Source organism: Nansenia antarctica (assembly GCF_963989245.1).
Source record: "Nansenia antarctica genome assembly, chromosome: 5".
Taxonomy (NCBI): Eukaryota; Metazoa; Chordata; class Actinopteri; order Argentiniformes; family Microstomatidae; genus Nansenia; species Nansenia antarctica.
Window position 1 is genome coordinate 19,613,208 of NC_137690.1, and position 25,636 is coordinate 19,638,843.

Consider the following 25,636-nt stretch of genomic DNA (forward strand, 5'->3'; position numbering starts at 1 on the left):
TTCTTTTGACTGTTTTCCCCTGCTTTTATATTCATTCTATGCTTGTATATGTTTTTATATTCACTTTGGGTCAGTTTCACAGACAAGGCTTAAGACTAGTCCTGGACTAAATCACACTTTCAATGTAAAATCTCCATTGAAGATGTTTTTTAGTCTGGGATTAGGCTTAAGCCTTGTCTGTGAAACCGGCCAAATGTTCTTATTCCTGTTGTAAAGCACTTTGAGCTGCATTTCTTGTATGAAAGGTGCTATATAAATAAAGCTTTACTTACTTACTTACTTTGTTTTTGAACGAAAAAGAGTGAGAAAATAAATTTGTCAGTGTAACTGTTTTTATGTAAATCTAGATTTTATTTTGTATTGTTACTTTTTTGAAAGAAGCACTTAGTTATTGCAGTATTTGTAACATTTCTATGCACTGAGATAATTATGTATAGCCTACAATAGTCAGATTTTGTCGTATCAATAAATTGTAACATTGAGACTTCTGTACCCGCTCTGCACTCTCTTGATATATTGGCTAGTATCTTAAATTATGACTAAAAACTTTGTAATTGTACTGTTACACCCAATGTGATTCCTGAATGAATGACAAGTCCTGTATTGGGTCCTCACAGTCAGCTAAACTCTCCCTTGCATTATATCCTCCAAGGAACAGGCAAGTGTTGTAGATGGCTAGGATTTATTAGGATTTACAAAGTGTGAAACTGAAACAAACACAAAAGCATACATCAGTATACAATAGCCCACTAAAGCTGGCTACAGCTAACACAACTAATTAGTCACCTTGTAAGAAGTCAAGCCCAAAACTATAATTTCTTTACCAAACAACCAAATGTAAGATATGAAATGAACCAATCAAATTACAGATTACATGCCCCCGGACATCCGAGCGCTCCCCCCCCTTAAAAATACTTTTAGGCACAGGATTTTTTCTCACTTCAAGCCCTGGCAACAGAGATGGAATTTGCACATTTGGAAACAGCCGGACTACAGCATTATCTCCTCCTTGCATTGGGCCGAACCTCTGCATAGTTCTTGATGACCTGTGAGAAACGGATGATTTTTACCTCCCCTGTTTTCTCCTTGAAGTCCTGCCAAAGGTACTCTGGTGAGAGAATCTTTGTAGGCTTGTTGTAGATCAGATATTTATTGAGGTGGCTTTCTTCCTGCCAAGCTGCCTCAATGGAGTTGGCGGCGTCTGCGTCCAGTTGCGTCCGGCAGAACTTGGCAAGCTTGTGCACGTCCTCCACGTACCCGGCGATAGTGGCGCCTCCATAGTAATAGTCTCCCTCCCCGTCGGGGATGTAGGCCTGTGAGGCCGAGCGGCGCTCGTACGGGTATTTCTCGCGGGTCTGCTCATAATAGCCTGGGTGAAGCGCGGCCACCAGCCGACCGAGGGTCTCTGCTCCCCAGCGACCGTAGAACTTGGTGTCCACGTCCAAGCAGAAGATGTAGTCGGCTTCCTTACGGATCTCCTGCTCAATGGTTTCCTGGATCATCTCCATCCTCCGTGAGGAGATCTCCTGCCAGCGGTTGGAGCTAGGAACAGGGATGATGTTGAGCTGTCTGCCAGGTGCGCGGGCCACCTTGGAGAAGTCATCCTTGCTGTCGGTGAAGATGTAATAGTGCACATTGAAGTCTACCATGAAGTACTTCTCCGCTGTCTGCAGGAAGTCTTTCAGGAAAATCACATACCTAAAAGAGAGGAGAACAACAGCAATAAAGGATTGAAAAACCCACTAAACCTGAAAAAACAGATGCCTAGCTGTAAAAAGAAGCTTTGTGCTCACCGAAAAACTCAGGAAACAACTATCACCACTGCTACCACCCCTCCCAAACCCATTGCTACCACCCCTCCCAAACCCACTGCTACCACCCCTCCCAAAGCCACTGCTACCACCCCTCCCAAACCCACTGCTACCACCCCTCCCAAAGCCACTGCTACCACCCCTCCCAAACACACTGCATTACACTTGGTCTCTGGCTTATCAGCTTTTCCCCCTCTCTCCGCTGATGATATTGAACTGGATATATGATATTGAACTGGTCACTTCCAAGCGAGCAACCACGTACCTGCCCTCTCGATTCAATCCCCTCCCCTCCCCTCTTCTCCAATCCATTTCATTTCCAAAACCTCCTTCCTTTCCTTACCACTGTTCCTCTCTATCCACAGGATCTGTCCCAACTGTCTTTAAGACAGCCAGAGTCAAGCCTTCTCAAGAAACTAACTCTTGACAACATCTACTGTCCATAACTACAGACCGGTATCCCTTTTCTCCTTCTTATCTAAAGCCCTTGAACGCACAACCCCCTTGACCCTCACCAATCCGCCTCTGACTCACAGATGGCAACACGTGTCTCTGCGTGTCTTGCAGACATTTCTGCTTGGATGTCAGCCCACCACTTCAAGCTCAACCTTAACAAGACTGAGCAGCTCTTCCTCCCTGGGAAAGCCTGCCCTCTCCAAGACTTCTCCATCACAGTAGAGAACTCGGAGAACTCCCTGAGAATGCAGCCTCACCAAATCTCTTCTTTTGTACATGTGTACAATAGTTGCACCTGTTCATGTGTGATTCACCTGTGTATTTGTGCCCCAATTTCCTTGCACTCCCTGCCGCGTTAATCTCTTTGTGGGCTCCAAGTGTGTGCGTCAGCTCTGTTTAATTGTATGTCTTGCACTGTATGTATTGTATTGTGGGGTGTTCGCTCCAGTGGTGTCCTCTCAAGGCTTTTCTAACAGGATAAGGATAAGGACGTATGGAACTTGTCACAAGACACCATTGTCTGAAATCACCCCATGGCTTTAAGGCTAAATGACATAATAATAGCATGTGAAAAACACACTGCCCTGGAGAGAGGGGAGTTTGGAAAGTAGAAATAGGTATTGTAACTTTATCCTGGGCACTCTGTTTGGTAGACTGCCATGCTTGCAACCATTAATAGAAGTTAAATATAACATATATTGTATATACACATGTGCCTATTTTGCAGTCTAACCATATACTGTTACCAAGGTGGTAAACCGTATATTTCCACAACATGGTTTTGTATGAGGTATGATTGATTTCTGAATTTAACTGTGCTGTATTTAAGCATTCTGGAACTTGAAGCCGTGGTATATCGTGGATATTGGCACAGCTAGTGGGGTGGTTAGGCACGACGCAAAGCGGAGTGCTGTTACACCCCCTAGCTGTGCTAATATCCACGATATACCACGGCCGTGCCTATTTTACCTACTAGTAGAGCCGCCTTGGGGGTCAGATAGAGCCCCTTTTTACAATGTAAATCTGCTATTTACACACAGAGATCACTAGAGGGCGCTTCTTTTTTAGCCTGCCTCCTACAAAGAAAAACTGCAAAACAGCTTTATACTATCTTATCCTGAAGTGATTTTGAACTTGTAAGGATGCTGGGTGGTAGAACGCACACATCTAGGAAAAGTCATTAAAGGAGGCTCCTGAAATTTGATCGAGTGCAAAGATAGAACATTTTTTTTTACTCACAGGGGTCACCGTGACTCTTCTAGTGTTAAACAACGGTTACCACATTTATCTATCAATATTTCACAAAAGAAAGACATGACAAACTTTTAATTTATGTATTTTAATGTAACTATGTTTTATTGTAGGTGTATTCATCCGGTCTAAAAAGACCGTCTGCATGATGTTTACCAAACGTCCCCAAGAGTTAACTCACTCCAGTGTTTTCCTAAAGGACACAGAGCTAGATCTAGTTAGTGAATTCAAATATCTTGGCGTCATACTGGATTCCACACTGTCATTCAAGAGCCATATCAAAAAGATCTCAAACGCAGTGAAATTCAACCTCCAAAACTTCAGACAGATTAGAAACGACCTACCAGAGAACGCAGCCAGGATGTTCCTACACTCCCTGATATTCTCACACATTGAGTACTGTATGTCCAGCTGGTCATTTGCATGTACCACAGCACTCAGACCTTTAGAGTCCCTTTACAAGAAAGCCCTTAAGGCTTTTGACAAAAAGAAGCTGTCCTACCATCATTGCAAAAGCCTAGTTCCTAAGCTTTAACAGACTAAAATCCTTTAAAGTAGCCTGCCTAGTCTACAAGTCTCTGAATGGCCTTGCCACTTGGAGAGTTCATCAAGAGGAGAGATGCCAGCTCGACCCGGACCACTCGTGCCACTGCTCGTGGTGACTGTGAGGTACCCCAGAGACGCACCACCTTCAGCCAAGCGGCTCTGTCGGTCAGGGGAAGCGGTCTATGGAACTGCCTACCACAGCTGGTTAGAGAATGTCCCACATATAGCTCCTTCAAAACCCAGCTGAGACGATGGTTGGAGCAAAACCAAACCTGCACACACCTCTAACCCTGCTAGACTAGGGATCAGTTAGATTAGGCTAAATCAGGTTAGGGCTTGTTGTGTAGTCATATGACCTACTGTGATGCATGTTAGGCTAGATGCCTTAGGTTAGATGCCATCTGATTTTATTTTAGCTACTTTATTTTTGTGTTTATTTTAATCATGACTGTATCTATATGATGTGTTTATTTTACCCCATAACCTGATTTTTTTCCATTAGGAAATGTAGCCCTGTTACTTCTGGCAGGGGGACCACCAACGGAAATTAGCCTATGGCTATAATTGGGTACACATTTACACTGATGATATGTGCGCATTCAATTTAGGTGTTCATTAATGTACTGTGTCCCCCTTGAACAAATAAATAAAAATCAAATCAAATCAAATGTAACTTTGATAATGGTAATATATACAAACGCAGAGTAATATGAAAAGATTCCATTCCATTCCATTTAGCCGTGCGTATATCATGGATATTGGCACGGCTGGAACGCAAACTGACCAATAGAGACAATGGACCGGATCTATCCGTTGTATCATTTTATTTAATATGTGCTGTTTTGTATAGATATTGGACAGAGTGCACCTGCAAAAGAGGTGTCATTGTTTCCCCAGCATAAATAAAGGTTAAATAAAGTTTGGAAAAAAACCTCTAAGCTACCACTGCCCCCCATCCCGGCGTTCCTAGAAGCTGGCGCTACCTCCTGAGCCACAGTTATTGCATGCAAAGGATTGTCCATCAAATACAATACACAAGTGCTTAATTTGGACATTTGATAAATCTGTCCCTTTTGGGTACCCTGAAATAGGGGGACAACGTATAAAAGTTGTTTCTCAATGGTGAAACCAATATGTACATGAGATGAGAATCTCTACTAGTACTTGTTTGATTTAAAATCCAAAGTAACTTTTTGAGTGAAGAGCCAAAAGAAGAAAAAAGTATTCACCGTCTCATTACTTGCACAGAGCTCTGTATATCGCAAAACCTCCACCTCTGGTGAGAATACACTACATGTGTAATTCATGTATTGTAACTTGTAGAACTTGCACTGGTAGTAAATCTAGCCCTAATATTCAACACAGTTCAACAGAACACCTATTTCATCATGGTTGCAATGTTCATGTTTGGTGATAGCAACTGGCAGAACGGTCCAGTGTGTTGAATCAACAATCCACACCGTCTTTACCTGTATTCGTGAATTGAGATGCCACTGAAAGTGACTTACTTGCCAACTGCGAAAACGGTTATGGCGATGGTGAGGTTCATTGGCTTGTAAATGGCATCGATAACTAAGGGATCGAAAGTGCCTTCCCACACAATGGGTGCCAGCCAAGGGGTGACTGCTACCACATCTGTGCGGCTGAAACAGAGTAAAGGGAACAAGGTTTGTGAATACCCAAACATGCACTGTGTAGACTCTTCCACAGTCAGCATATTTGGTGACATTGGTTTTGTGAATCTCTTCCAATGTGTCACCATGGTTACATATGCAGCTACATCTAATTACAATAATCATGTTAATAACAATGATGGTAACTTACCCCTTCAGCACGCTGGGCTGCTTATACTGGAGGCTGAACAGAGCATTATGAGAGAATGTCAATCTATGGGACCCATCATAATGGGTGCAGTTCGTAAATATTAGCAAAAGGTGAGATCAGATGAGGTAAGGTAGTGCAAAGTTGACTCTCACCCGTGTGGTTGGAGGAGCATGTCATGGGTCCTACAACTGCAGTTCACCAGCCCAGATTCCTCATTTTTCCTCTCTGTGCTGGAGGTAAAGGGGAAAATGTTTGGGATTTTACTTCAAGATTGTAAAGATTAGAGTAGATTAGATTCGGTAATAATCACTATTTTGCAGATTGTAGTCAAACACAAGGCAACTTGCTTTAGACCAGACTCAATAAAACTACACAGCTAAAGAAATTGTAACTCTGCAATCCATTAAAAATGTTACGTGCAATGAAGGGGAATGACACAAGAAAGAAGTATTGAACACGCTAAATGAAATTAATTTAATACTTGGTGGAGAAGCCTTTGTTTCCGATGACAGCTTCAAGACGCTTCATGTACGAAAAAATGTATCTCTCTATAATATATTTGTCCCATTATTCAACACATCTTGAAGATTGATTGGTGAATCTTGATCTTCAGTTCCTTCCACACATTTTCTAGGCCAATCCAACACCTTTATGTTCTTCCTCTTGAACCAATTGAGTCTCCTTTGCAGAATGTTCTGGATTATTGTCCTGCTGGAAAACCCATCCACTCATCCTCATCCAGGTGGATGGCAACAGACTCTTCTCAAGAATGTCCCGGTACATGGCTCCATTCATCTTCTGATAATTAGGATTCCACCAGTACAATGTGAAGAGAAACAGAGAAACATGAGGCTTCCACCTCCAAACTTCACTGTAGGTAAAGTATTTCTAGGATTATATGCAGAGCCATTTCTCCACCAAACATGGCGCATCATATTGCTTCAGAAAAGTTGTATTTTTGTCTTCTCTGACCAGACTACCTTCTTCCAGTAATTTATGAATGAATGAATGAATGAATGAATGAATGAATGGACTTTATTTGTCATTGCTACAGTACAGGTACCAAACAACGACATTTAGGAGGGGTGGCTCCCCTGGTGTTAGGAAAGGAAAAAGAAAACACATTTTAGAAAAAGCATAGATGCATAAAATCACAAGAAGGTAAGGAGCTGGTTTACATCATTAAAGGCTATGTACACAATCCACTGTACTATACTGCACAGATAGTCAACTAGGGTTGTCATATTGCACAAAGAGTATTTTTTCACATTATTTTAAAGTGTCACAGTTTGCAGGCTTGAAAATGTACATGTTTGTGCCTCAGCACTAGCTGCCATACAATCCGTCCGGACTGTCCTGGGCCCAGAACTTAGGCCTTTTCTGTGTTCAGGGCCTTGACGGCCCTGTGGTAGAAGCAGTCCTTCAGTCTGTTTGTCTTAGCGGCCGGGGTCCTGTACCTCCTGTTCGAGGGCAGCTTGACAAAGTGTACGTGCCCAGGGTGGGTCGGGTCCTTGGAGATCTTGGAGGCCCTCCTGAGACAGCGTTTACAGGCTTCTCCAAATGTTCTGTAGCAAACTTCAGTAATGGAGTCTTTGCGAATGGAGACCGTGGTGGTGGAGTGCATTGCCTATTGTTTTTTTTGGGTGACAACTGTACCCACTGCTTCCAGGTCTTTCAGGAGCTCTGCTAGAGTGGACCTTGTCTCTTGGGCTACTCTTCTGACTAACTTTCTAACTGCCCAGTCAGAAATCTTGCGAGGAGCTCCTGTGCGTGGCCGGTTGATGGTCGAGTGATGTTCCTTACACTTGCGGATAATGGCCCCAATGGTGCTTATAGGAACATTTAGGAGTTGAGAAATCCGTCTGTAACCAGTGCCATTACTATGCTGATCAACAATCTTGTTGCGAAGGTCTTGGGAGAACTCTTTGCCTGAAAGCATGATGACAAATTATTTGTTTACTTGCATTCAGAGGTGGGAAACTCTTTAATAAAGAGTGTAAGCACTTACTGAGTGGTTGAGGGAGAGAGTTCCAGAGGCGGTGTGCAGTTTGTGAAAAGGCACGTATGGGCAGAGATCTGTGCCACTAGAATCTGAATCTGAATTACTGACTTTGAATTTGAATTACTGACTTTGAATTTGAATTGCTCAATTTGATTTTTTTTTTTTACTTTGAATCACATAATTTGAATTTGTATTCAATTCAGTTATTCAAGTTAAACAATACAAATTCAAATTATGTGATTCAAAGTCTTTTTTTTTATTCAACGTAATTTTTTTTATTCAAATTGAGCAATTCAAATTCAAAGTCAGTAATTCAGATTCAGATTCTAGTGGCACATATCTCTGGCCATAATCCGGGTCCTTAAGGAAGAGCAATCGAGCGCTGATTGACCTAACTCCTTTTCGGCCAATCAGCACCTTTCATTAACGTACCCAAGGAAGTTTAAACAACGCACCCACTCCCGCCAGTAAAGCTGAGCTCAGTTCGTCATCATGGAGGGAAGGGGGTCATCCCTATGTTCCCCGGGTCCTATGTTCCCCGGGTCCTATGTTCCCCGGTTTCTTAGCAAAAAAAAAAAAAAGGGTTCTATGTTCCCCTCTTCCGAAAACTTCCGAAAAAGGGTTCTATGTTCCCCGCTTCCGAAAAAGGGTTCTATGTTCCCCGCTTCCGTATATTCCCCGCCTGCCGTTGTGTCAAGCGACCCCAGGTGTCGTTATGTAGTACTGCATGATTTTTTTTTTTTTTTTTTTAAACAACATACACAAATACATAATTATACTGTTAGTTTTTTTTTTATTGTTTTTTTTTTAAACAACATACACAAATACATAATCATACTGTGGATTACTATGTGTACAACATTATTATATGAACAAAATGATTATATGTACAAAACCTTTTGTAGGTAGGACACTATTGGACCTCGGCCCAAATCTAGTACTGAACCCCCCATGCTAAACCATTTGGAAGTACAGTATACTAGGACTCCAATTCAGACACACTGGGGGGCTGTCACAAATCTACTAACTCTAATCAGCCTGGTCTCACACGGCAGACGTCAGAATTCGACGTTGATGGACAAACATTAATCTGCTCTATTCATACATTAATCTGCTCTATTCAGACATTAATCTGCTCTATTCAGACATTAATCTGCTCTATTCAGACATTAATCTGCTCTATTCATACATTAATCTGCTCTATTCAGACATTAATCTGCTCTATTCAGACATTAATCTGCTCTATTCAGACATTAATCTGCTCTATTCAGACATTAATCTGCTCTATTCATACATTAATCTGCTCTATTCAGACATTAATCTGCTCTATTCAGACATTAATCTGCTCTATTCACACATTAATCTGCTCTATTCACACATTAATCTGCTCTATTCATACATTAATCTGCTCTATTCAGACATTAATCTGCTCTATTCAGACATTAATCTGCTCTATTCATACATTAATCTGCTCTATTCGTGGTTCCCAAACACATTTATGATGTAGGAACAGGAGGGTGTCAGTGATGGCTGAGGGTGCAAGAGAAGCTTTGCTCCCTCCTTGTACTCTTCACAGCCTGTCAGGGGATCTTCTCTGTGGAGTGGCAGGAACACGGTCCCTTCAAACAGGAGCTGTGGATTCTCTGAAAATAAAAGACATCAAGTATTAAGGTAGGCTATAGATTCCCATCAATATTTTTTATACAAGGTCTTTCAGTAAGACTATTTTACCTGACATGGTAGCCCATATGCCTGTGATTTTCACCGGTTGCCTGTGGTTCCTGTCTTCACCAAGTAGGGTTGGGTTGAGTTGAGTTGGGTTGGGGTTGTCTTCACAAATGACCCAACTCTGATAGTCTTTATATCAAATCTGAGAATGAAATTCAGTATGCTAATTATAAAAGGGGTATGCTATTGATAATATGAATGAATGAATGAATGAATGGTCTTTATTGTCATTGATATAGTACTGGTTTACATAAATAAAGGCTATGTACACTATCCACTATACTATACTGTACAAATAAAACACTGTGCTGTACTCTATGCTATGCTATACCTATTCTAACATTTCCTATTCTCGGCAACCTTATGTACCCTAGGGTTGTCATATTGCACATAGTGTTATTGCACATTCATTTAAAGTGTCGCAGTTTGCAGGCTTGAAATGTACATATCATTGTAGCATGATATGCTAAATGTAGCATATCATTTAGATTGTTTTTAATGTATTGTTTTAGATAATTCATTATTTTAAAATATTATTTTCTTTAGATAAACAACTAAAATAAAAAATCTAAATGAGATGCTATTGATACTGCATAGAAACACATTGATATAATATACTTGTATGTGTCAGGGGACAATGTTGCACTCTGATATTTAGTGTGTCTCTGTTGCGCCCTTCTACTCCGAGTCACCAGTGTGACGATTGGATACTCCTACCACTAGGTGTCAGTAGAGGTCCTTGTGATAGGACAGGACCGGAGATGATGTAGTGGTAGTGAGGGCACAGGAACTGGTAGATACTCGGTAGATGGAGTTGGATGTACACGGAGCACGTTAATAAAAGTTATAAAAAGATCCTGTTTCTCATTGAACGACACGAACAACACATGGTACCAGGAGTAAAACAGTGCAAGATACAACTGTGAAATGCGACATGGATTCAGTAAAGCCACCGACGAGTCTGCAGCTGACGGGGAATGTCGACAGCAATTGGCGCACTTTTAAACAACAGTTTCTACTCTACATTACAGCGTTGGGATTGGAAACGAAGCCGGACACCAGGAAAGTAGCACTCTTACTAACAATAGCAGGCCCACAAGCCATAGAAGTGTATAACACGTTCGTGTTTGAGGAAAGAGATGATAACGAGATGCTGGATAAAGTGCTCGAGAAATTTGATGCCCATTGCTCTCCCAAAAAGAACGAGACGTACGAGAGATATGTGTTCCGTTCTAGAATCCAGCAGCAGGGCGAGCCTTTCGATAGTTTTCTGACTGACCTAAAGCTAAGAGCACAGTCATGTAACTTTGCTACACTAAAGGACTCCATGATCAGGGACCAGATCGTAGTTGGTGTGGAGGATAAAAAGGTCAGGGAAAGGCTGCTGAGGGAAGCTGAGTTGACATTAGAGGGGGCAATCAAGATCTGTCATGCGAGTGAGCTGTCCCGGATTCACGTGAGGACGTTCGGCGAGATGGCAGCGGGCTCCATGAAAGTGAGTGATGATGTGACAGTTGGCGCGGTCTTCTACAAAGGAAAACAACGCGCACAAACGCAACGGACCGACGGTGAGACGTTCAACTGCAAACGCTGTGGCTCGCAGCACAAGCCAAGAGAGTGTCCAGCTTTTGGTAAGCAATGCTCTCATTGTAAAGGAAATAACCACTTTGCCAAACAGTGCTTCTCTAAAGGGAAAGAGAAAAGGATGGGAAAATCTGTAAATATAGTGGGGGAAGACAGTGACCCATATTGTGTTGGCATGGTGGGCTGTGAAGTAGAGCCACAGAAGCAGATAAATGATGTCAAGCAAGATAAATGGATAGCACCACTGCAAATAAATGGGACTATAGTCACTCTGAAACTAGACACTGGTGCAAAAGCAAATCTAATCAGCATGTCTGACATCAAAGCAATGAAAGAAAAGCCAAAAATTCAAAGAAAAATGCTTGAGCTTAAGGACTATAATGGACAGAGAATTGACTGTTTAGGCACATGCAAGCTGAAAGTAACAGTGAAAAGGAAAGTGCACCACTTACTCTTCTCTGTGGTAGCTGAAGGACTAGACTCACTGATAGGTGATAAAGCATGCGAAGATTTAGAGCTGGTGAAAAGAGTGTACTGCATCAACACAACTGTGAGCACATCTAGTGACTCTGTTGAATCCATAGTGCAGAGCTATTCAGATGTGTTCAAGGGCTTTGGTGAACTGCCATTCACCTATAAAATCCAGCTCAAAGAAAATGCACAGCCAGTTGTGCATGCTGCACGAAGGGTCCCAGCACCATTGAGAGACCGTCTAAAGGAGGAACTAAACAGGATGACAACACTGGGTGTAATAAGGAAGATTGAAGAACCAACAGACTGGGTCAATTCAATGGTGTGTGTGAAAAAGAAAAACGGTGACCTAAGAATATGCATGGACCCAAAAGATCTAAACGAGAACATCAGGCGTGAACACTACCAGATACCCAAGCGTGAGGAAATCACCTGTGAAATGGCGGGTGCAAGATACTTCACAAAGCTTGATGCATCACAAGGGTTCTGGCAACTCAAATTAGAAGAGAGCAGCACCAAATATTGCACCTTCAACACTCCTTTTGGTCGATACTGCTTCCTCAGACTTCCATTTGGAATAATCTCTGCGTCTGAAATATTTCATAGAGCAGTGGAACACATAATCGAGGGGCTGGATGGAGTTCGAGCCTATGTGGACGACATCATTGTCTGGGGCTCCACAATCCAAGAACACAATGAGAGGCTCACAAAGGTGCTGGAGAGCATACGGAAGAATGGACTGAAGCTCAACAGGAGCAAATGCCAGTTTGGAGCTCAGGAAATAGTCTTCCTTGGAGACAAGCTCTCAGCACAAGGTGTCCAACCCGACCAGGAGAAAATCAACGCCATACTCGACATGCCGAGGCCCACAGACAAAACAGGGGTGCTACGCATCATGGGGATGGTCAACTTCATAGGTAAATTTATCCCCAACCTATCAGCGAAAACATCCTGCATCCGTGGGCTCCTGCACAATGAGAGTGAGTTCAAGTGGACCTCCAAACATGAGCATGAATGGCAAGTGCTCCAGAGAGCACTAACCACTGCACCTGTGCTAACATTCTTCGACCACACAAAGAGGATCAAAGTGTCCACAGATGCATCAAAAGATGGGATTGGTGCAGTACTCCTTCAGGCTGAGGGTGAACACTGGAAACCAGTAGCCTATGCATCTAGGTCTATGACAGAAACTGAGTGTCGTTACGCTCAAATAGAAAAGGAGTGTTTAGGGATAGTGTTTGGGCTAGAGAGGTTCCACAGCTACGTATATGGCCTCCCCTGCTTCACTGTAGAGACAGACCATCGTCCATTAGTCGCTATAATCAAAAAGAATCTGAATGAGATGTCACCAAGAATACAGCGAATGATGATGAGATTGCAAAGATACGACTTTGGACTGATCTACACACCAGGAAAGCATCTGGTACTCGCTGACGCACTCTCGCGAGCACCAACAGGGAACAGTGTCAGTACAACTGAAGAGGATGTTCAGAGGCATGTGAACATGGTGTCTGCTGTGCTTCCTGTATCAGACTCCAAGTCCAGACAGATAGCTGAGGAAACAGCGAAAGACACAGAGCTGCAACAAGTCATCGACAACATGCAAAATGGATGGCCTCCAGGTTCCTGTCCACAGTTCTTCCATGTCAGAGGTGAGCTGAGTGTAGTCTATGGGCTGCTGTTGCTAAAACACGACAGAATCATCATCCCAAGAGCTCTGAGGCAGGACATGCTACGGAGGATCCATGAAGGTCATCTCGGTGTCGCAAAGTGTAAAAGAAGGGCGAGAGATACTGTCTACTGGCCTGGAATCAACAAAGACATAGAGAGACTGATAAGCAGGTGTCAAACATGTCAGGAGCATAGGAACAAGCAAACCAAAGAGCCCATGATAGTAGCTGATGTGCCAGCAGCACCGTGGCACAAGGTAGGAATGGACTTGTTTCATCTCAAAGGAAGAGACTATGTAGTAGTCATTGACTATTATTCCAACTTCCCTGAAATGGCACTGCTAGCAAACATGTCATCAGCCTGTGTCATAACACACACAAAATCGATCTTTGCCAGACATGGCATACCACATACCGTTGTGTCTGATAACGGACCATGCTTCAGTAGCGGAGAGTGGAGAGAGTTTGCAGAACAGTACGACTTCAATCATGTGACCTCCAGTCCTCTCTATGCACAGTCTAATGGAAAGGCTGAGAAAGGAGTCCACATTCTCAAGCAACTCCTGAAGAAAGCTGCTGACAGTGACTCAGATCCATACCTTGCTCTACTCAGCTACAGAGCATCACCTCTTGAGTGTGGACTGTCACCTGCTGAGTTGCTCATGAAGAGAAAGCTTCGTACCACACTGCCGAGTTACTCACAGCAAAGAAGACGTCCAAAGCTGAAACAAAAGCTACAGCTACAGAAGATGAAGCAGAAGTCATTCTATGACAGAACAGCCAAGCAGCTTCCACCACTCTCAAGCGACGACACAGTCAGGATTCAAGGTCCTGATGGATGGAAGACAAAAGCCACTGTTCTTGACGAAGTCGCTCCACGGTCATTCACGGTGAGAACAGAAGAAGGACAAATCTTCAGACGCAATCGCCGCAGTCTCCTAAAAACTCCAGAAGCTGTTCCAGAGCTCAGTGAAGCCTGCAGTGAGTCTGAGCCCATCCGTCCACTTCCAAGTGACTGTAACACAGACAGATATACTGAACCACACACTAACACACACATGTCAAGTGAACCTGTGATAAGAAGATCCACAAGACACATCACAAAGCCTGATAGACTGAACTTGTAAAAAAAAAAAAAAAAAAAAAAAAAAAGACAATAAGCATGAATGTGTAAGAATGTGTTTAATGTTTTGAGTTGATATGTTATACATATAAAAGAAAGTTTAAGGGTTAGTTCATAGTAAACATGTTTGGTTGTGTGTTTCAGTCAAATGCTTTAAGGACATAGCTGCAGTTAAGATTGTAGCTGATACCTGTAATTTGTGTAACTTGAACTGTTAGCTGTTTGTTATTTTTATTACCTCAAAGAAAGGAGGATGTGACGATTGGATACTCCTACCACTAGGTGTCAGTAGAGGTCCTTGTGATAGGACAGGACCGGAGATGATGTAGTGGTAGTGAGGGCACAGGAACTGGTAGATACTCGGTAGATGGAGTTGGATGTACACGGAGCACGTTAATAAAAGTTATAAAAAGATCCTGTTTCTCATTGAACGACACGAACAACACAACCAGAGGGCGTAACACCCCCTATCAATTGTTTTAAGGTCAATCGTAATTGAGCTTGAGTTACAAGACTTCCTCACATACCGGTATGTTCGTAACACATGCGTAGTGACAATGGCTCAAATAATTACTGGAGACCGAGGGGGGAAAATATATTAGTTCTGGATAACTTTAGGTACCAGAAACACCGCACAAATTTACAGAATATTCGGTGGCGGTGTTGGAGAGAAGACTGCCGGACAGTTCTTGTTACAAACATCTTTGATGTAGAGGGGGTCAATCCCAACATAGAAGTTCGGGAGGTCCGCGAACATGTGCATGCCCCCGATACACAAATGGTGAACAATGCGCAATTTCGCCAAGTGATTACTGGAGAGGTGGTGAGAGAACCCACAGTACCAATCAAACGCATTTACGATGCTGAGTGCCTAGGTCTACAGCGGGGCCGTCCCATCCAGCGTGGAGGTCGCGGGCGACCTCCTCAAAGATTCTCCTCAGTTAGGTCTGTTATGGCCAGAGCCAGAGCTGCAGTAATCCCTCCCGTCCCAGCTACCGTTGATGATGTAAGGATCGACGGTCAATGGGCTGAGACGTGGGGCAGAGACCATTTCCTCCTGCACCAAGACAGTGAGTGGGGCATAGCAGTGTTTTCCACAGAGGACAACCTGAGACAGCTGCGACACTGCAGGACATTATACATGGATGCTACATTCAAGTCGTGCCCACGCCCATACAACCAAGTATTTACTATACTCGGGGACATTCATGGCTTCGTTGTCCCCCTTGTACATGTCCTCATGGAGCAACGTACAATTGGACACTACCGACAAGTGTTCCAGTGTGTCAAAACGTCACTCAGGAGAATCACCCACCACCTTTGGCGTCCGCGTAAAGTCATCTGTGACTTTGAGCAAGCGCTGAAAACTGCTCTTGAAACGGAGTTGCCACAAGCCAGAATCGGAGGATGCTACTTCCATTTCAACCAAGCCTTGTGGAAGAGGGTACAGGCACTTGGATTGGCTGGTCCATTCCGTCATGACCATCCACTGGCAGCAGTCATCCGCAAGGTTTGTTGTGTTCTGTCTGCACTGCTGTCTGTCCTGTGTTGTTTTGTTTGCATTGCATTTAGAAATGCTCTTACTGTAACGCCAAATCAAATTCCTATATGTGTATGCTTAATGTGTATGCATAAATGGCAATAAACGTTATCTCATCTCTCATCTCATCTCATCTCATCTCATCTCAAGGTGATGGCCTTAGGACACCTGCCTCTGCCTCTGGTCCAGATCAATTTTGATCTTCTCCTCAACCACAGAAACACCAGGCGTGCCCTGATGAACCACCCTGAGTTACAAGACTTCCTTGCGTATGTTCGTAACACATATGTCCATCCTGGAGCGGCCTTCCCACCAGCGATGTGGAATGTGTTCGAAAGAAACATGGAGCAAAGGACCAATAATCATGTTGAATGTAAGTGTAACAATGACAGATCTGAACAAAAAATATATAATTTCATCTAATAACTAAATCTGAAGTATTAAGTTAATTATTTTATATTGTTAATATAATATTGTCTGCTAATTATGGGTTAATTCATTCTTATCCTATCACCTCTGGGCCTGTGCGTATATCGAGGTTTAACTATGAGCCGAAACAAAAATTAACGAAACATCAAACACAGCAGAGGACAGGAGGGCTCTTTAAACAGGTGGACGAGTTGCCACGTACAGGCGCGCTAATGATGATGGACATAACATCAGTCCAATCATGGGCGGGCACCGTGATTGAGAAAGGATTAAGAAAGGATTTAAAATTGTGAAAGGAGGAGACACAGAGGGGAAAATGTTCAATGTCAAAATGTTCATGCCAAACTAATAACATTTAGGGCCTGATTTACTAAGATCCCAAATAACGAATACTAATTGAAGTTCACACACAGGGGAAGTTGAGATATACTTCAAATAAGGCCCGCTATCTTCTACATTGGAAAGATCAACAATCCTCACTGCACACCGTTAGTAGATCAGCCTGCAGATGTAGAACCAGTTTGCACATTAATAGGCCATTAATAGGCTAATAAGTTATAATTCTGTATTTTTGTTCTAGCTTATCATCGTACTCTGAACGATGCTGTCCAAGTGCGCCATCCTTCACTTTGGAAATTCCTTCGGCACCTGAAGGATCAGCAAACGCTTGCAGAGGGTAAACTGGGGATGGCAGACAGAGGCCACGCTCCCCCAACAAGGAGACGGAAGTGGAGGGAGTTGGAGGCCCGTCTACTGAGGCTGAAAGGACAGTACATGCAGGGCCACAGAGATCTGGCTTCGTACTGGAGGGCTGTCAGCCGTAGCGTCCGTATGGGCTAGATTTCCACATTTATTTTGATAGCACTTTGGCCTATGTTGTTGTTATTATTATTGTTATTGGCCTAATTGTGTTATTGTTATTATTATTATTGTTATTATTAGTTAGAATAAGCTGTACGCCATTGTTTACGCCATCATGTATGCCATTGTTTACATGTTATTTAGCTCTTTCATTTGTTTTTGCCAAGTTATTGCTGTACCATAGTTTTGTTATTGAAAGATGTCTGTACCTTTCCAGTTTATATGGACCTGTTTACTTAGTAAGCCATATAGTTATTATTACAATATATGTGATGCCAGAGTTAGGACTGATAATTGCACTAGAGCTCATGTGTCAGGATTACCAGGTTTCAGCAGTGAAACAGTAGGCCTCTCCTTATTAGTGCCTGACTACTAAAACACTAGAGTGAAAGAGACTACATCTCTGTATGCCAGGATCCCCCGAGGATTTGATGTGTGCAAGAGGATGTGTCACACTCTATGTGCTACGGATACTGGCTAGTTACTTAGGGATTATATTATGGGATATGTGACACTGTAACCTAGAGACACACTGCGCTGTTACGTGACGTCCTGCCAATGGGATGTACAGTATTGTCTCAGGTTGGCATTTTGATGCTTGGTCTTGGAAACAAACACCATGTTTGCACAAACATTGTTTTTTTGTTGTTGTTGTTGGTTGCAATAAAAGCCTATATTTTGGATTGATATCTCTACTGTATTTATTTGATTCCGTTTGACCAAAATATAGAAAAAATATTTCTTTAATCCATGCATACAATTGCAAATGTTGGGCCGCTACCCACACGTTTAGCTGTGTTGCTCATTCCACAAATGCATGATCCTTACAAGTCATACCTCGTTGTAAAAGTGACTAATCAGCGGGTCATTCCACTAAAGGTGGATCAGTATAGCGGCGCTCAGGGAACTCGAGATTGGAAATCAAGCCTCAGGTGATTCCTCGAACGAGGATCAGCCTTGTGTCATCAGTGTTCACAGAAGACAGGCTTACAAATCTTCGATATGGGCGCGTGCACGCAGACATAAAAAGCCCTGAAGTGTCGATCTGTCGAAATGAAGATACTCCACTCTGCAGGGGTACTACATTTGCGCAGCATTCCGAATTATTGATTTTTATGAAGAAAAAATAAGATGTAAAATAGTGCAATACTGCCGCAATTAACAAGGCGAGGGAAATGGTTTGGCAAGAAATTGCTGACCGATTAAATGCGTAGGTCATACTAGCCCCAGTTATTGTTATATGTTCATATTTTAATAAATGAATATTACTACTGTGGTGATATCCGCAGCAGGCTACAAACCGTCATATCGCCACAATGGCCTAGTGGTATTGACTGCTGCCATAGGATTTAATCGTCATTTTATATCAGTGGTTCGAATCCCTCTTCAGGCGCACTTTTTACTGCATTTCGTTGTCTGAATCTAATCTAAAATCTCATCTAAAAAAGTATTGTAGGCTATAAAATTATGGTGCAGGCTAATTTACAAGAACTGACACGATTACAATGGTGTTTGAAACCTTTGCATGAAATCTTCGGTTAAATGTAAAAAAAAAAAAAAATGAATGACTTAGTCAAGTCTCGAACTCGCAACCTTTGGAACTCCAGTCCGCAGCCTTAACCACTACGCTAGCATGACAGCAATGCAAGTTGTTTCTTTTTACACTCTTTTCTTTATTGATATATCGATTTATCTATCACACTTTCAAAATATCAAGTTATCTATCACACAATCAAACTATCTATCGATCGATCACACTTTCAAAATATCAAATTATCTATCTATCACACAGTCAAACTATCTAATCTATCTATCTCGTGTGAAGTGGGAACTAATATTTCCTAGGGAGGAACTATCGTTCGGGATGTAGTTTCCGCCTGTGAGCCTTTTTTGACGCGCGTCTCACTATAGCCTGTGTTTTCGATTTCGAAGACGTCACTCACTGTGCTACGAAAACTGGCTAGTTACTTAGGGATTATATTATGGGATATGTGACACTGTAACCTAGAGACACACTGCGCTGTTACGTGACGTCCTGCCAATGGGATGTACAGTATTGTCCCATAGGTTGGCATTTTGATGCTTGGTCTTGGAAACAAACACCATGTTTGCACAAACATAGTTTTTTTGTTGTTGTTGTTGGTTGCAATAAAAGCCTATATTTTGGATTGATATCTCTACTGTATTTATTTGATTTCGTTTGACAAAAATATAGAAAAAATATTTAATAATGTGTATATATATATATATATCACTGGTGTTCTTTTAGGAATATAAGATAACATAGGACCCGGGGAACATAGGACCCGGGGAACATAGGCATGCTCCCCCAAGGAAAGCTCTCAATCGAATCCCATGTGTTCTGTGTCTTGGACCCTCGCCCTCAGTGTTGCAGTAGGCTACTTGATGGTGTAGAGTGTATACTAACAATCACATTATTATTTTGCATTCGTTTTTCAGTTATCGGTTCTATGTAACCCACCTGCAGATTTGTACAACAACCAGCCCCCAGACACACTTTCCAATTTCGGATAAATCCTTTGGAGTGCTGAAAATATCTTCAGGAGTGATATGAAACATAACATCAAATTAATAAAATAGGAGCATTGGTGGACTAAAACAAGTTATTAGAAGACTGCAAATGACCTCCAACTGTGGAACAGTGCTTCACCTCATTGTGACTGTAATTTTCAGGAATCTGGGTGGACCTGCGTCCCAAACCAGCTTGCAGATGAAGAACTTCTTCATTGCCTTTAGGAGTGCGCTCAACAATTTTTGGTAAAAGGTTAAATGTTATTTGCAACTCTCTGACTGGTGTGCAGTGGTTGGAAGGCCCTCTGAGGCACCATCGCTTTCCTTTCACTCCAAACATGGCAGGAAAAGACCTGTGATGAGAATGTTTTAATTTGACATTTGTACAGTTTTGTCTCATTAGCAGACATCTGTGAATGTAAGAGACGAGTTGCAGGCTGACAAATCAACCAAAACAGTAAGGACCTGGTCATTTCAGTGTGGACACTGGGTCGGCCATCATCACCCTCCATACCTGTCCGACCTCCTCCACATCAACATTCCCACCCGGTCCCTCAGGTCTGCCTCCTCCATCAACCTGACCGTCCCCCCAGCCTGTCTGTCCACCATGGGGTTTAGAGCCTTCAGCCGCTCCGCCCCTCGCCTCTGGAACTCCCTCCCCCCCGACATCAGGAACATTGATTCAATCTCCTCTTTCAAAACCCACCTGTTTACGCAGGCGTATCCCTGTTGATTTACTGTTCCCGTGCTGCTCTGCTACTAGCTATGTTTTATATTGTATATTTCTATGTATTTTGTATTTTGAATTTTGTAACTGTTTTTTAATTTGTTGTTGTACGGCGACCTTGAGTGCCATGAAAGGCGCCTTATAAAATAAATGTATTATTATTATTATCTCTCCCTCTCTCCTGACTACCTCTGCCTCTGTCCTGACTCCTTCCCTGTCTGTGAAAATAACATGTTAAAAAATTATCATTTGATGCCGAGTAGTCAACATTCATATGAATTTGTATACATGTTTAATTGGGTTTGTGTTCTGAAACTAGCCAAAACCTGTGAGTCTCTGGGGCAGTTTCTTGTTGGGCACTGGGACCCGCAGGGCCAGGGGAAGGTATGTCCGTTATCAAATTAAGGAGGTGCCTTGCCGAATCTAGTATTTGTCTTTCTCTCTGGTTTTCTCCCTGTCAAAAGTAACGTTATAACAATAAGATTCAAGATTCAAGATTGCTTTATTGTCTGTCACACAGTGACAGAAATTCTCCTTTGACAGGCAGAAGTGCAGTTCATGAATACAGTTTCCACATTAAAAACACACATAGGTCACATACATACAATAAAAACAGACAGACATAACAGTGTTTATAAAATGTAGTGCCTATTTAAAAAGTCCAGTCATTTAAAAAAAAAGTAAAAAACAGTATTATGATTTAAAAAGCTAAAATGGATAGTGCATAATAGAGCATTAAATGTGGTGAAATCCACAATACATGCCGCTAGCTGTAGCTCTAGTAAGCTCACGCATTAGCCAACTAGCTGCCATTACAGTTCTAACATTTTAATCAGATCTAGCCAACAGCTACGGTAGTACTACCACTTGTGTAACGTTATAACAGTCAAAAGGCCTGTAAAATACATGGTAACCAGTTGATATTTACTGTGTTTGGTGTCCTTCCCTCCATGATAGCTATCCACATTAACTTTGCTGTGTACTTCCCTCCACGATAACGAGCTATCCACTCAACTTTACTGGCGGGAGTGCCTTGGGTACGTTAATGAAAGGTGCTGATTGACCGAAAAGGAGTTAGATCAATCAGCGCTCGATTGCTCTTCCTTAACAACCCTCCGGTTGTGTTCATGTTTGCCCCCCCATCCTTGGTGTTCCCGGTCTAATTAGACCGGTCTGATTAACTGCTTCATATCTCCAAAACTACATGGTCAAATTTGCTAAATTTGGTACCTGGTGAACATAGATATGACCAAATTACTGTAATGTGACTAAATACACAGTAGAAATTGAATATTTCATTTCCGTTTTTGAGAATTTCAAATAAGAAGGCCAGTTACACCCTGAAACTCTATATATCTCTGCCAAACAACACATTGGATCAGTTCTTCAACATCTCAACATATACTGTGCAAAATTTGATGAGACATAAACAATGTAGACTATTGGTTAACCTGAATAACTGGATGGGCATATAAGCACGGGAAAGAGAAGGGTTCCCATAACAAACACCTGTTTCATTTGATACATTTCATAAGCACGGGAAAGAGAAGAGTTCCCATAACAAACACCTGTTTCGTTTGATACATTTCAGTGTTTGTTATGGGAATCCTTCTCTTTCCCGTGCTTATGTGTCCATCAGAACCATACCTTCCAGAGTTATGGGAACCCTTCTCTTTCACCCCAGGTGAACCACACCTTCCAGACTAAACAATGTTTAGTCTGGAAGGTCTGGTTCAGATGGGCAAATAAGCACGGGAAAGAGAAGGGTTCCCATAACAAACACCTAATTGTTTAGTTTGAAATGTGTCAAACTTTATATATGAGGTATTTGAACAGGTCTGATACATCCTGGAATGTTGTAGCTTGTTACAACTTGTGTTATCCATTAATTTCCTATGGCGGTCATTTTTGACCGGAAACACCACCGATGTTACAAAGTTGACTAAAACCTCAAAATTCAATGCCAGTGGTTAGTCAGCAATTGTATATGTTCAAATGCCTAGTGTGGAGGATATCATAAGGCCTTGAGGCAATCAAATGTAAAATACAATATTTATGATTGATGAAAGTTGCTCTCGGTCAGATTTGACCGGGAACACAACCGGAGGGTTAAGGACCCGGATTATGGCCAGAGATATGTGCCACTAGAATCTGAATCTGAATTACTGACTTTGAATTTGAATTGCTCAATTTGAATAAAAGAAATGACGTTGAATTAAAAAAAAAGACTTTGAATCACATAATTTGAATTTGTATTGTTTAACTTGAATACTGAAATTATGTGATTCAAAGTAAAAATTGAGCAATTCAAATTCAAAGTCAGTAGTTCAAATTCAAAGTCAGTAATTCAGATTCAGATTCTAGTGGCACAGATCTCTGCCCATAGGCACGGTCTCCGAAGCCTTTGAGTTTTGAGGGTGGGATAGTGAGGGGAACAGTGGATGAGGATCGGAGGGTACGGGTGGGGCGGTGGGGGAGAAGGAGGTCAGTCAGGTAATACAAAAAGTTAGGCTACTGAACACAGAAAAATATAATATAATAACTTCTTACCTAAATTGTGAGAATCCCAGATAGAAACACAAGGACCTGAAGAAAAAAAGGCAATATGCAATATTATAACAGTATTAGGACAGTGTTTTTCCTGGCTAGGACATGTAGTCTGCATTGCATCCTGCAATGACTTGATGGTTTAAGATGGAAGGTCTGTTTAAGGTCTTTAAAGGGGTAGGAGAAGGAAGGAGGGATGGTAGCCAGAGTATGAAAGTGTTTGAGGGTGGGCCCACAGTTCGCTTTGCTCTGCGTCGTTTGGAGCTGTGAGAACGCGCATTCGAAGTAACTCCCGGAGCAAAGAACCCTTGGATGCTCCGCTTGAAAAGGGTGGTTTCGCTTCGGTTAGAAACGACGCATCCATCACTTTGCTTCGCTTCGCTTTTGGTGAGAATGTTGCCCGAGGCAGTCCATAGGAAAACAACAGCGCAGGCGTGTTGATCTGGATAAGAGAGGGACGAACGGGCAATTTTCTATTTTTCTGACCAATCAACTACCACGTCTGTTTGTCCCCAGCTTGTCAGACAGTATGTTAGATTTACATACTGTCTGACAAGCTGTGCATATAATAGCATGGCATTTTATGTTATTTTATGTTATAGATCATGATCTTTTAATTGGTAAAATGCTATGGATTTAGATCAAGCGCCAACCACATCAGACAGGCCAACACCCTCCCAACAGGCCCTCAAAACCAGTTAACCCTCTCCCCCTCCCCTTCCCATGTGTCCCCAGCACTACCTTACTTAGGCCCCTATACTTTCTTTTATTTATTTTTTGTGTCTTTTTATTATTACTACTCAATCTTTTCAGTTTGTAAAGCGTATTTGAGTGTCTAGAAAAGCGCTATATAAGTCTAATGTATTATTATTATTATTATTATTATTATTATTACAGTGGCAGCATGTCTAACTGTAAAGGACTAGACTGTGGCCTGCCGCAAGGTAGTTGTCTTTTACAGTTTCAAAATAATAAAACAAGAAAAAAGGCCTTGTGCAAAAGTTTGGGAACCCTGTGAGCTAGGACTTTGTGACTCCTCCTCGGGCAACTATAACAGCTTGCAAACGTTTCCTGTAGCCAGCTAAGAGTCTTTCAATTATTATTTTTTCTTTTGGAATTTTTCCCCATTCTTCCTGGCAGAACACCTCTAGCCTTCTTGCATGGACGGCATGTTTGAGATCTCTCCACAGATTTTCAATTATATTCAAGTCTGGGGACTGTGATGGCCATTCCAAAACCTTCTTCCGTCTTTCCTGGAGGTAGGCTACTTCATGGTTGATTTTGAGGTATGCTTCGGGTCATTGTCTTGCAGGAATACCCAACCTCTCTTCAACTTATATATTAATGATCTACCATCTGTCTGCCCTGATGTCGAAACACAAATGTATGCGGATGACACAGTAATTATGTGCATGCCAAGATAAAACACCTGGCTGCTGCCAAGCTCATCACAGTTATGGATCAGATCACTAATTGGCTAAGCCGTTCCTGCCTTAAATTTAATGTAAATAAAACTGTAGGATGTTTTTCACTAAAACAATCGCAATCTCGGGTCAAAATATTAGTATAGTGTCGCATTTTAAATATCTGGGTATTATTATCGATTCCAATCTGTCTTTCATTAGGAAAGTGTGCCATAGGGTCAAGTTTAGCCTAGCCAATTTTAAATATATTAGAAATGCACTGACCTTTAACGCGGCCAAAATATATGGACGCCATGATTATGTAAATCTAACATACTGTCTGACAAGCTGGGGACAAACTAACAGCTAATCACTAAAGCCACTCGCAACTCTCTACAAGCAAACCCTCAAAGTTCTGGACCAACAGCTCACATCACTGTATCATGTAGTGATCCGCAACGCCCCCACCCTGGACTCCTTCAAATCAGCCCTTAAAACCCATCTGTTCACCAAGGCCTTTGGTCCCTAGTCACTGTTTCTGTTTTGCTTTGTTTGTTTTCTGTTTTGTCTGTCTGACCATTTCCTCAGAATTGTAAAGCATCCTTGGGTTTTATGAAAGGTGCTATACAAATCCAAGTTATTATTATTAATATTATCATCCTAAATAACCGTAAACTTCTGAGCTGGGATGATGTAATCAAATACAAAAACATCTGCCTGGTCTACAAACTCCTGCATAACACCGCTCCTCCTCCTCCTAACTCATTCATAACACCGCTCCTCCTCCTCTTAACTCATTCATAACACCGCTCCTCCTCCTCTTAACTCATTCATAACACCGCTCCTCCTCCTCTTAACTCATTCATAACACCGCTCCTCCTCCTCTTAACTCATTCATAACACCGCTCCTCCTCCTCTTAACTCATTCATAACACCGCTCCTCCTCCTCTTAACTCATTCATAACACCGCTCCTCCTCCTCTTAACTCATTCATAACACCGCTCCTCCTCCTCCTAACTCATTCATAACACCGCTCCTCCTCCTCTTAACTCATTCATAACCCAACATAACAACATGTGACAATCATCGATGCTGCCGCTCCATCTCTGCTACCCGCCTGCATGTATGTCT

At 42.2% G+C, this 25,636-nt stretch overlaps 1 protein-coding gene across 1 annotated transcript; it reads right to left on the reverse strand.

Annotated features, from left to right (window-relative positions):
- Positions 1-998: 998 nt before the first annotated feature.
- On the reverse strand, positions 999-6,416 carry LOC308157846 (globoside alpha-1,3-N-acetylgalactosaminyltransferase 1-like; the record flags this gene model as incomplete). Its single annotated transcript, XM_080531446.1, has 5 exons — positions 999-1,698; positions 5,573-5,707; positions 5,889-5,921; positions 6,041-6,118; positions 6,370-6,416. The coding sequence occupies 5 exons, from the start codon at positions 6,414-6,416 to the stop codon at positions 999-1,001; spliced, it is 993 nt and encodes a 330-aa protein (XP_080387572.1).
- Positions 6,417-25,636: the final 19,220 nt, after the last annotated feature.